Raw genomic sequence first — 12,341 nt, forward strand, 5'->3', positions numbered from 1 at the left:
GGACTTACACTGTAAGTTCAACAGCAAAGAGGACCCATAATGAACAAAATAAATTAATGTTTTGGGCGTGAGTGCCTTAAAATGGTTCAACAAGCTTTTTCTTGATGACTTGCAATGTATATCCGAAATTCTTTTATCCAAGGGGACTCCTATTTTTTTTTGTTTTTAAGTAGAGTTGCGACAAAGAGTCAAGCTTTAGCGTAAAGAACGAGGCGTTGAGGAGGGGACAATCCCTTGTCTATTCAGAATAAAGATATTTCGTATATGCAAGGGGTTGTCCCCTCCTCAACGCCTCGGTCTTTACGCCAAAGTTTGATTCTTTGTCACAGTTTTACTTTTTATTACAATAAAAAACCTTCGCGTAAAGATCGAGGCTTTGAGGAGGGGACATCCCCTTTCATATACGAAATAATTTCTGTTCGTTTTAAGTTTTAATGTCTCTCCTTACTCGCAGTATTTTTTTTTTATATTTAATTTCTGAACGTTTTTAAATTAATGAATGTTTTGATTTTGGCTCAGCGCACATGAATAATCAAAACGAAATTTGCATATTTTTTTTCGCCCTCTTATATTTTTATATTTTATATTTTTTAACCCCCCTTATATACGTAATATTTTCTGTTCGTTTTAAGTTTTAATGCTGCTCCTTACTTCCAGTTGATAAAGTTTTTTTTTATATTTATTTTATCATTGTTTTTTTTTAAATAATGCAAGAAAATCCTGCGCCCCCTTCATGGAAATCCTCTTCCCTCGTGATAAATTCCTCCATGGAAAGATCCTTCCATGTAACCACCTCCCCTCGACCCACTTCCACCCCTACGTGAAAAAGTCCCCTGAAAAGGTCTGAACACTATATGTAAACAATGATCAAAATTCGTAACTTGCAGTCCCTCCCCCTGGGACTTTGGGGGATTGTCCCCAAAGACATAGTTATTAGGTTTCTCGACTATGCTGAACAAAATGGCCATCTCAAACTTTGATCCGGCGACCTTGGGAAAAAATGAGCGTGGAGGGGGCCTCTGTCTTCTGGTAAAAAATATAAATTTCCATATTGTAGATAGGAGCTTGAAACTTCTACAATGAGGTTCTCTGATAACCTGAATCTGATGGTATGATTTTTGTTAAGATTTTATGACTTTTAGGGGATGTTTCACCCTATTTTCTAAAATAATGGAAATTTTCCCCGGCTCGTAATTTTTGATGGGTAAGACTAAACTTGATTCTTTTTTTAGAGTTTCGGTTACTGTTGAGCCGGGTCACTTCTTACTGCATTTCGTTACTACAAACTGTTTGATTGGTGATTGGGAAGTATACACATGTTTTCTGGGGGATGGGACGATACACACGTTTTATGGTTGGGGGTTGGGATGAGGGGTAACATGGGAGGATATTTTCATAGGGAAAGAGAATTTCCCATGAAGGGGGTGCCGCATTCCCCAGTTTTTTTTTTAACGATCAGAAATTAAGTATAAAAAAGTTTTTTCAACTGAAAATAAGAAGTGGGTTAGTTCCCTCGTTAATACCTCGCTCTTTTTGCAATTTTTTTAGTACTTATAAAAGAGGCATTTGTTCTAATAATCCGACGTTAGTGATTCAGGGGGGTTATTATTAAAGAATTGGAACAAAATTCGAACTTTGGCTTAAAGAGCGAGGTATTGACTAGGGGACGAACCTACTCATATCCGTAATAATCTTTGTTCGTTTTAAGTTATAATGTTGCTCCTTACTTTCAGTAGAAAAAACTTTTTTTTTAGTTTATCACTAATAAAAATCCACTTTTAGTTAAGAATATTTTGCAAAAGTTTCAGTTTTGTTACCTATTAGATTGTTTAACATAGTTTAGAAATAGCAGTCCGGTTTGTGGAAATTTACATTATCGTTGCCAAATATTCATACTTTTTCGTGTCTAGACATAAAGTTTTAACGACCGAAAAGTTTTAATGACAGATTGCAAATGAAAATGAAAAACTCGCATCTTTTGGAACGTCTTTTTTATGGTGGGATTGTAGCAGGTGTGTGGTGGGTTGTAGCAGCAAGAGTGGTGATGTGTCGCTAGTCTTTGTGTCTACTACTTCGCTCTCTACCCTCTTGCTCTTGTGCAATGTAGCAGTTGGTCATCAGAATTAGAAGCAGAAATGTAAAACAAAGCAAAATTGTCATCAAAATTCGCGAAGAGCTAAAAAAAAGTCTGTTGTTCCTAAAGAAATTAAATTAAAAAAGAAGTTGTTTTTTTCAAACACAACTAAGGAGCAACATTAAAACTTGAAACTAACAGAAATTATACCGTATATGATGGGGTATACCCCTTCATCGACCCTCGCTCTTTGCACTACAGTCTTAAGGCTCTTTAAAAATATTTCTCTTTCAAATTCAACTGACCTTGTGTTTGAGTTCGTTTGGGTTCGTTTTAAGTTTTGATGTTGCTCATTAGTGTCAGTTGATTTTTTTTGGTTTAATTTTTGACGGTTTTTCAAATGATGCCAGAAATCTTCCCCCCTCTCCCTTTAAAATTTCTCCTGAGAAATTTCCCCCTCATGAAAAATCTCCACCGTGGAACTCTCCCCCCCTAAAAAAACCCGTATATTTCCTGATACCAACTACTATGTGTGAGCAATAGTCAAATTGCATAGCTTACATCCCTTTCCCCAGGGGCCATTGGGGTCTTTTTTTATCTCCAAAGGCATAGTTATTTGACCTTTCAACTATGCTGACTCAAATGACTGTCTCAAAACTTTCATTGGATGTTTTTGGGAAAAGTGTGAAGAAAGGAGGGGCTAGTTGCCGTCCAATATTTTTGGTCATTTAAAAAGACCACTTGGAACTTCTGATTTTCGTTCAAATGAACTATCTCACAACTTCGTAAGACCATTGGTTCGATACGATCATCTCTGAAAAAAAACAACAACAAATAAACACGTATCTATGATCTTTCTTTTTGTAAATAAGAGCTAAGAGCTCATATGGCACTTGTGACGAGGCGAGAAGAGCTAAGAGCCAAGAGATCATATGATATGAGCTCTAACAAAATTCTATGAATCAATAGATTGATTTAAAAAGGAAAATAAGAGGCTTAATGCCGGTCAGGATTTAAAATAAGAGCTCTGACTCACGATGTCCTTCTAAATATCAAAATTCATTAATATCCTATCACCCACTCATAAGTTATAAATGCCTCATTTTTTCTAATTTTTCCTCTCCCTTTAGCCTCTCAGATGGTCGAATCTGGGAAACGACTTCATCTTGTCAAATTGTGCACCTCCCTGACACGCTTACCAATTTTCATCGTCCTAACACGTCCAGAAGCACCAAACTCGCCAAATCACTGAACCCCTCCCCCCAACTCCTCCAAAGAGAGCGAATCCACTAAGATTCTGTCAATCACGTATCAAGGACATTTGTTTATTCTATCTATCAAGCTTCATCCCGATTCCTCCACTCCAAGTGTTTTTCCAAGATATTCCCCTCCAACTCCCCCCAGTGTCAAAAGATCTGGTCGGGATTTGAAATAAGAGCTCTGAGACATGAATTCCTTCTAAAAATCAAATTTCATTAAGATCCGATCATCTATTCGTAAGATAAAAATACCCCAATTTTCACATTTTCCAATAATTCTGGTTTCCCCCTCCAACACCCCCCAATGTCAAAGGATCTGGTCGGAATTTAAAATTAGAACTTTAAAGCACAAGATCCTTCTAAATATCAAATTTCATTAAGATCTGGTCACCCTTTCGTAAGTTACAAATACCTCAATTTTCAAAATTACCCTTCTCCCCAATTCCACCAAAGAGAGCAGATCCGGTCCGGTTATGTCAGTCAAGTATCTTAGACTGGTTTCTGCTCTTCCCATCCAGTTTCATCCAGATCTCACCACTTTAAGTATTTTCTAAGATTTCCGGTCTCCCCAACTGCCCCCCCCCCCAATTACGCTTGATCCGGTTGAGATTTATAATAAGAGATCTGAGTTACGAGGTCCTTCTAAATATGAAGTTTCATGAAGATCCGGTCACTCATTCGCAAGTTAAAAATACGTATTTTTTTATTTTTCAGAATTAACCCCCCCCCAATAGAGCGGATCCGTTCCAATTATTTAAATCACGCATGTAAGACTTCTGCTTATTTTTCCCACCAAATTTCATCCCGATCCCTCCAATCTAAGCGTTTTCAATGATTTTAGGCTCCCCCACCCCAAACTTCCCCCAATGTCACCAGATCCGGTCAGGATTTGAAATAAGAGCTATGAGAGACGATATCCTTCTAAATGTCAAATTTCATTGAGATCCGATCACCCGTTCGTAAGTTAAAAATACCTCATTTTTTCTGATTTTTCAGAATTAACCCCTCCCCGAACTACCCCAACGAGAGCAGATCCGTGCCGGTTATGTCAATCATGTATCTAGGACTTGTGCTCATTTTTCCCACCAAGTTTCATCCCGATCCCTCCACTCTATGTGTTTTCCAAGTTTTAGGCTTCCCCCTCCCAAATCCCCCCTAATGTCACCAGATCCGGTCGGGATTTAAAATAAGAGCTCTAAGACTCGATATCCTTCTAAAAATCAAATTTTATTGAGATCCGATCACCCGTTCGTAAGTTAAAAATACCTCATTTTTTCTAATTTTTAAGAATTACTCCCCCCCCAACTACCCCAAAGAGAGCGAATCAGTTCCGATTATGTCAATCATGTATCTGGGACTTGCGCTTATTTTTCCCATCAAGTTTCATCCCGATCCCTCCACTCTTAAGTGTTTTCCAAGATATTAGGTTTCCCCCCTCCAACTCCCCGCAATGTCATCAGATCCGGTCGGGATTTAAAATTAGAGCTCTGAGACACAATATCATTCCAAACATCAAATTTCATTAAGATCCAATCACCCGCTCATAAGGTAAAAATACTTCATTTTTTCTATTTTTTTCGAATTAACCGGCCCCCCACTCACCCCCCCCCCCAGATTGTCAAATCGGGAAAACGACTATTTCTAATTTAATCTGGTCCGGTCCCTGATACGCTTGCCGAATTTCATCGTCCTAGCTTACCTGGAAGTGCCTAAAGTAGCAAAACCGGGACTTTAGGTTTCCCCCCTCCAACTCTCCCCAATGTCATCAGATCCGGTCGTGATTTAAAATAAGAGCTCTGAGACACAATATCATTCCAAACATCAAATTTCATTAAGATCCAATTGCCCGCTCATAAGTTAAAAATACTTAATTTTTTCTATTTTTTTGCGAATTAACCGGCCCCCATCCTCCCCCCCCAGATGGTCAAATCGGGAAAACGACTATTTCTAATTTAATCTGGTCCGGTCCCTGATACGCCTGCCAAATTCCATCGTCCTAGCTTATCTGGAAGTGCCTAAAGTAGCAAAACCGGGACCGACAGACAGAAAGACCGACAGAATTTGCGATTGCTAATATGTCACTTGGTTAATACCAAGTGCCATAAAAATTCCACTTACTTACAGTTCGTTGCTATTAACTATTTGACATATATTCGACATTACTGCTTTTTGTCCCTCTGAGCTACAACTGTTCTAAAGGGGACCAAGTCTTTCTAAGAACTTAGTTCATTCTGGACCTTCCTAGTTTTTTTACTGAAAATTGTTGGTGTTTTTGAGCAAAAAAAAATTATTTTCTTACGGTATTTAAGATAAAGAAATGACATATATTGTAAGTAAGTAAGTTTGATGGCACTAGACCCTTAAGTTTCATACCGGCGGTGCTGATCTCCGTTTCGTGGCTGCTCATCCAGGAAGTGCAATGGGGGGTTGGGGGCCAGTCATCCTGTGCTTTCTCACACCCTTCCTGCTTAACTTCCCCAGATTTCTCCAGGAGGAGAACTGATTTAGAGCTGGATGGACCCTGGCTGAGCTTACAGAGTCACACCACTGATCCCATCCCTAACCAAATAACTGGCTACGCTAGAGATCGAACCCGTGCCCCTTGGATAAAGAATTCTCAAACCAGCGCGCCAACCACCTAGCCAGGACGACCTATATTGGTGTACATGTAAATTAATCCTCGTGCACCTAAACCCCCATGTAACTCAACCTCCATTCAAATCAAGCCCATTTAACTTAACTTGTTACAGGGACAAAATTGAATGTGGGATAGAAATATAACCTGATCTCTTGCAGAGGTTAAATTGGAGTTGAATTAAAGTGGGTTGAGGTGACTGAGGGCTGAATTGTGAAAGTTGAGCTCCGGGGAGATTGAGTTGAACGAAGGTCGGGTTAAATGGGCTTAATTGAACACGGTTGAGTTCCCTGGGAACGACCCATATTGTTCTTTCACTTTTCCAATGTTTCCGTTAGACTTGCTTATTCATTCTGGCAAAAAAAGCGAAAACAAGCCTCCCTTCATACTGCTTTTTTCTAATATTACAATTTGTAACGTAACTTTTTGTTTTAAATATAACAGCTTTCAAGTTACAGCAAACAATCAGATATCCTTAAATTTTTTTTTATAAAAAACAGCCCAAATATACATCTAGAGACGACACTTGGGGCCATATCTCTGGCGTGCGATTTCGGCAAAATATTAAATTTTTGTTATCTCCGAAAGGACTCGGAGTCATAATTTATCACTTTTTTCCATACACATTAATATTCTGTATAAAATTTGAAAAAAATCATCGGCTTGTTTCCTTCTATTAATTTCATCAAAGAGCAGTTGAAAAGCTTCTAAATAATCAAACAGTTCGTGGGAACGAACTGTAGGAAGGAGGGACCCGGCTCAATAGTAACCGAAACTCCATACAAAATGGAATTTTGATACCAATAGTTACATCAAAAGAATCGCATTTTAATGCTGATGTTAAACATATAAGTTTCTTCAAGATCAGTTATACCCATCAAAAGTTACGAGCCTGAGAAAATTTGCCTCATTTCAGAAAATAGGGGAAACACCCCCTAAAAGTCATACAATCTTAACGAAAATCACACCATCAGATTCAGCCTATCAGAGAACCTTATTGTAGAAGTTTCAAGCTCCTATCTACAAAAATGTGGAATTTCGCATTTTTTGCCAGAAGACAGATCACGTATGCGTCTTTAGTTGTTTTTTTGTTTGTTTTTTCCCAGGGGTGGTCGTATCGACTGAGTGGTCCTAGAATGTGGCGAGAGGGCTCATTTTAACGGAAATTAAAAGCTCTAGTGCCCTTTTTCTAAGTGACCAAAAAAATTGGAGGGCACCTAAGCCCCCTTTCACGCTCATTTTTTCCCAAAAGTCACCGGATCAAAATTCTGAGATAGCCATCTTATTCACCATAGTCGAAACCCTAATAACTATGTCTTTAGGGATGACTTACTCCTCCGCAGTCCCCATGGGAGGGGCTGCAAGTTACAAACTTTAACCTGTGTTTACATATAGTAATGGCTACTGGGAAGTGTACAGACGTTTTCAGGTTTTTTTTGTTTAGGGGGAGATTTGAGGGGCGGGGATTACGTGGGAGGATATTCCCATGGAGAAACTTGTCACGGGGGAAGAGAATTTCAATGAAGGGGTCGCAGGGTTTTCTAGGATTATTTGAAAAAAAACTATGAAAAAATAAATATGAAAAGTTTTTTCTACTGAAAGTAAGGAACAGCATTAAAACTTAAAACGAACAAAAATTATTACGCATATGAGGGATTTATCTCCTCGTTATACCTCACTCTTTACGCTAAAGTATTTTTAGTAATTTCAACTATTTATTCTACGACCTTTGTGATTCAGAGGTCATTCTTAAGGAATTGGGACAAAATTTAAGCTTTAGGGTAAAGAGCGAGGTATCGACGAGGGTTGAACCCCCTCATATACGCAATAAAAACATACGAATATAGAAGTTCGTTGCGTAAAATAATTCGTAATTTACGTATATTTTTTACCAATGAAAACGTTTATAAAAAATTAAAAATTCTAGTTGCTTTTTTAAGTAATCAAAAAATTGGAGGGCAACTAGGCCTCCTCCTTCGCTCCTTTTTTCTCAAAATCTTCCGATTAATTGCAATTAATTAATATGTAAATTTCATTTTAATTATTTATGTGCGGAGAGCCAAGATCAAAACATGCATTAATTCAAAAACATCCAGAAATTAAATTAAAAAAACAAGTTTTTTAAATGAAAGTAAGGAGCAACATTAAAACTTAAAACGAACAGAAATTACTCCGTATATGAAAGAGGCTTTTCCTCCTCAACGCCCCGCTCTTTACGCTAAAGTTTCTTACTTTTTCAAAAATAGAGTTAAGAGAAAGAGTCAAACTTTAGCGTAAAGAGCGGGGCGTTGAGGAGGAAAAGCCCCTTTCATATACGGAGTAATTTCTCTTCGTTTTAAGTTTTAATGTTGCTCCTTACTTTCATTTAAAAAAAACTTGATTTTTTTATTTAATGATTAAATGAGTCACCATGACTTTCGTTAATAAAACAATTGTCTATCAGCAGTTAGCTGTTAGCAGTTTGCTAACTGTCAGCATTTAGCGGTTGGCCAGGGAAATAAGGAGGACAATATTATATTCTCCATCTTTTCACTATTTCAGAATGTGCTATATGCATTATTAAAATAAAGAACAATTTTCTATTCAACAACTTGATGAGAAGTGCCAAGAAATTTAATACAAAATAGGGTTTTGGTGAGGATCCCAATTCATCCTGCTTACTTCCCTGATATATGTTGTGGGCTAATTTCGAAATAAATGAAAAAATGTTGGAATGGTACGAAAAAATAGACACTTGTGGAGAACGTCATAAATACCTCGTAATTTCGGAAAGAGGCAGGGATTGAGTGCCCCTCCAATATCTGCTCAACCCTGTCTACCTGTGCATCAACCTTTAGAACATTTTATTACCAGTTCAAATTGCAAGAATTTTATAGCCGTATTGCATTTCAAAACATCTGAATTGAAATGTTATTGTTAAAAACCCTTCCATTCTTGGGGTATTGTGAAAGAACTTTATTAAATTAAAAAAAATGATATCCCAATACCCTTTGTATCATAGTATTTGTTCTTGAAATACTGGGAAGAAAACTAAATTCTTAGCTGTAAGAGTGGGAGGGGAATTCCTTATATACAAGCTATTATTTTGCTTTTTATAGTTTGAATATCGCCCCTTGCTTTCATTTAAAAAAATGTAAACTTCTTATTCAATAATTAATAAGAATTACTTTGTATTTTAAGAAGACTAACTAAGGTCGTATTATTAGAACAAATGCCTCTTTTGTAATTACAAAAAAAAACTTTAGCATAAATAGCGAGGTATTAACGAGGAAACGAACCCACTCCTTATTTTCAGTTGAACAACTTTTTTATATTTAATTTCTGATCGTTTTTCAAATAAACCTGGGAAATCCGGCGCCACTTCATGGAAAATTCTCTTCCCCTATGAAAAGATCCTCCCACGTTACCCCTCGTCCCAACCCCCAACCAGACAACGCGTGTATCATCCCATCCCCCTGAAACCTCATATTCAAACCTACTCTTTATTTTTTTCACCGAAGAATGTTATGAGTTTATATTCATTGGTGAAATTGACTCCTTCCTCAACAGCCTTGATACACCGCTGACACCGCCAGAAATCATTTCATTGTCTGGAATGTCCAAGGGTGGAAGATTAACACTTGGTTAATTTCTGCTGGCCATTAATTTTTCATTGCGTATTTGGTTGTCACTTTTTCTTCGAATAAACTGCTTTTTGGAGCATCTCTTTCTATGAAGATGCTGTCACTACTCACTAGATAATTCACCCTTCTTTTTAGGTATTTTACTTTTTGTACAGGTGAGAACTCTTCTGCTAATCTTGGATTTCTGCATAATCTTTGATTTTTCCAGTACTAATAGGTGCTGCTGGGCCCCTACCTGAGGGGTCAGCCTGATTGTTCATATGGGCACTATTTTTCAAATATGCTTCAAATAGTTCTATCTTTTCCACTCTGAACAAAGTCTACTTCACTCAATATCACAAAGAAAAGTCTCTGATCAAGTTTAGCTTGTAATGTGTCAAAAATTTCTCTTTGAATTCCCAGTTCTCATTGAAATAATCGACTCTTTCAAATAAAAACGGCAAACGTTACGTTAAAGATGTCAGTACTGTTGTTTTCCCATCTCTCCATGCTAAATCGCCGGAGATTCAACTCCTACCAGTTTCCATACTCTTTTGGACAAGTATTAGACAGGTCATCTGCACCGTATTAACCCATTTTCAAGGACTGAGAATAATGTAAACCTGGGTCGAAAAAAAGTTGGATCAGTGCAGGTCCGCGTAGCTCAGGTGCCGATCTTCTGATGCTCCGCCCTTGGCCTTTTAAAGGGAGCCTTAGAGAAAATAAAATTAGATAGGGATCTTACTTGAGGAGATTTCAAGGGTTGTTAAAACAGAGACTTTTGACCCAGAATTAATTTTTTGGTGGTAACACATATTTTCAAGGAAGTTTGGGGCTTTTTTTTTGCGTCTAGGCTCGCTACAAAGATTTGCCTGTGCGATGGGGCTGTTAGATTTTGACACGGAATAGTCATAGGTATTTTCCCACAAAAGAAGGTCTATGGTTCAAGAGATTGAACAGCGTTTTGTGTGTGTGTGGGGGGGGGGGGGGGGGTAAAGAAAAATATTTGCAAAACCAACGAAAATTAGTTTATATATATATATATATATATATATATATATATATATATATATATATATATATATATATATATATATATATATATATATATATATATTTGCTGCTTTTTTAAGGATCGGACAGGAATTCCAGGTGGTTCAAAGCTGATACTTCCCCCTTAGATGCGGCCTTGCTGGGGTGGCCCCCTGGTTTGACCATTGCCCTCTTAAATTACTATTCTTAATTTAATAGTTTTTTCTGGAAATTCTTCAACTTATTGTTTTTGTTTGTTATTTAATTACTTTATTTTAATACCACACCTTTTTTTTAGAAATACTTACTTTAAGTAGTTTTATGCATTCAAAATTACTTTTCTATATTAAGAATCAATGACTTAGTTTAGTTCTTAATCATTTTCAATTAAATATCTGAAGATGATATTCTCAAATTAATGTTGCTAATATCACTGCGACTCTACGTGGCTGTAAAGGGGGTGTGAGGTGGAGTGGTATTCTTTTAGGCGAATTTAGGAAAGGAGGGGCTAAAATACATTATCGAATTAAGGGTGAATAGTTTACCAGTTGCGACACGAAGAAAATATTTAGGGAGGAGGCAGGGGCAGTGTGGTCCTTGCTTTGCCCCATGGCTGGAGGTCTTGACGAGACAGTGAGTCAAGTGAGTGTTGAGTTTGAAGAATTGACGGAGTTGCAAAAGGAAGTGCATTGAAATTGTAAGTCCGATGAAAGATAGTTGAGTAGCATAGTGAGGCATGAGTTTCTTGTAGGTGTGGATCGATTGGGACCATTTCTCTGGCAAGCAATGGACCATAGAAACATATTCTTGTAGTTAGTGTAAAAGAATTGGATTGTTCATTTATTTTTGCCATAGCACTAGGAAATTTAAAGTAATAAGGTTATTATTATTATTATTATTATTATTATTATTATTATTATTATTATTATTATTATTATTATTAATATTATTCGGAATCAAAATATTTATTTGTTACGTAGATATTTGAACTTTTAGTAATCAAATGTCATTATTTGATTTCTACTGATTTCTTTTCGTTACTCAATGCCAGGATTTTTCTCTGGAGGAGGGGGGGTTACAAAAATGACTTTAAACGCATCAAAAATTTGTTCATTTTTGTTCCGTTTTCGTGACTTGGATACAAATTTCTGGGGGGGGCATAACTTTCTTGAATGTGACTGCCGAGTTTAGTATTGGTGGATATATTTGCTCTCCGATTTTGCGTTGATGGAATAAATTGGTCAAGCGCCGGAGAATTTTACCAGGGAATAAATGTCTGTTAGTTTGTCAGTTTTAAAGTGTCTTTTAATTTGAAAGGTTCCTTCTCTTAATAAGACATAAGCTAATTCATAAGCTAATTCAAATGGTATGTTATTAATAGTAATACCTTGAATAATGGCAGTTTTGTTATGAGAATGATAGCCAAAAATAGCTGAACGTGAATAAGCTTTTGATATCTGTATCTTAGCATGTATTTCGTTATTAAATTGATTTAATATTCATCAAACAATTTTTGGTGACAAACTACAAGCAAAGAGCAACTCGGCCAAATAGTAACCGAAACACCCTCAAAAAGTCAAGTGATCCTAATGAAAATTAAATAAAAAACTGATAAATAAAAATAATTGCAAGTTTTTTCAACTGAAAGTAAGGAGCAACGTTAAAGCTTAAAATGAGCAAAAATAACCCCTTATATTGAAGTGGCTGCCCCTCCTCAATACCCTTCTCTTTACGCTAAA

At 36.9% G+C, this 12,341-nt stretch overlaps 1 protein-coding gene across 2 annotated transcripts in view; it reads left to right on the top strand.

The window, feature by feature from the left end:
* Positions 1-12,341, top strand: part of LOC136040975 (signal transducer and activator of transcription 5B-like) — a 206,711-nt gene that overhangs the window by 16,744 nt on the left and 177,626 nt on the right. Inside the window, exon 1 of one of the 2 annotated variants that reach the window (XM_065725448.1) lies at positions 11,923-11,968. The exons of the other annotated variant lie outside the window; for it this stretch is intronic. Coding sequence (XP_065581520.1) covers positions 11,966-11,968 — 3 coding nt within the window. The 5' untranslated portion in view covers positions 11,923-11,965. Of the gene's footprint in view, positions 1-11,922; positions 11,969-12,341 lie in introns of those variants that run through there. 2 annotated transcript variants of the gene reach the window in all.

The sequence above is a fragment of the Artemia franciscana genome, chromosome 21 (genome assembly GCF_032884065.1).
Source record: "Artemia franciscana chromosome 21, ASM3288406v1, whole genome shotgun sequence".
Classification (NCBI taxonomy): Eukaryota; Metazoa; Arthropoda; class Branchiopoda; order Anostraca; family Artemiidae; genus Artemia; species Artemia franciscana.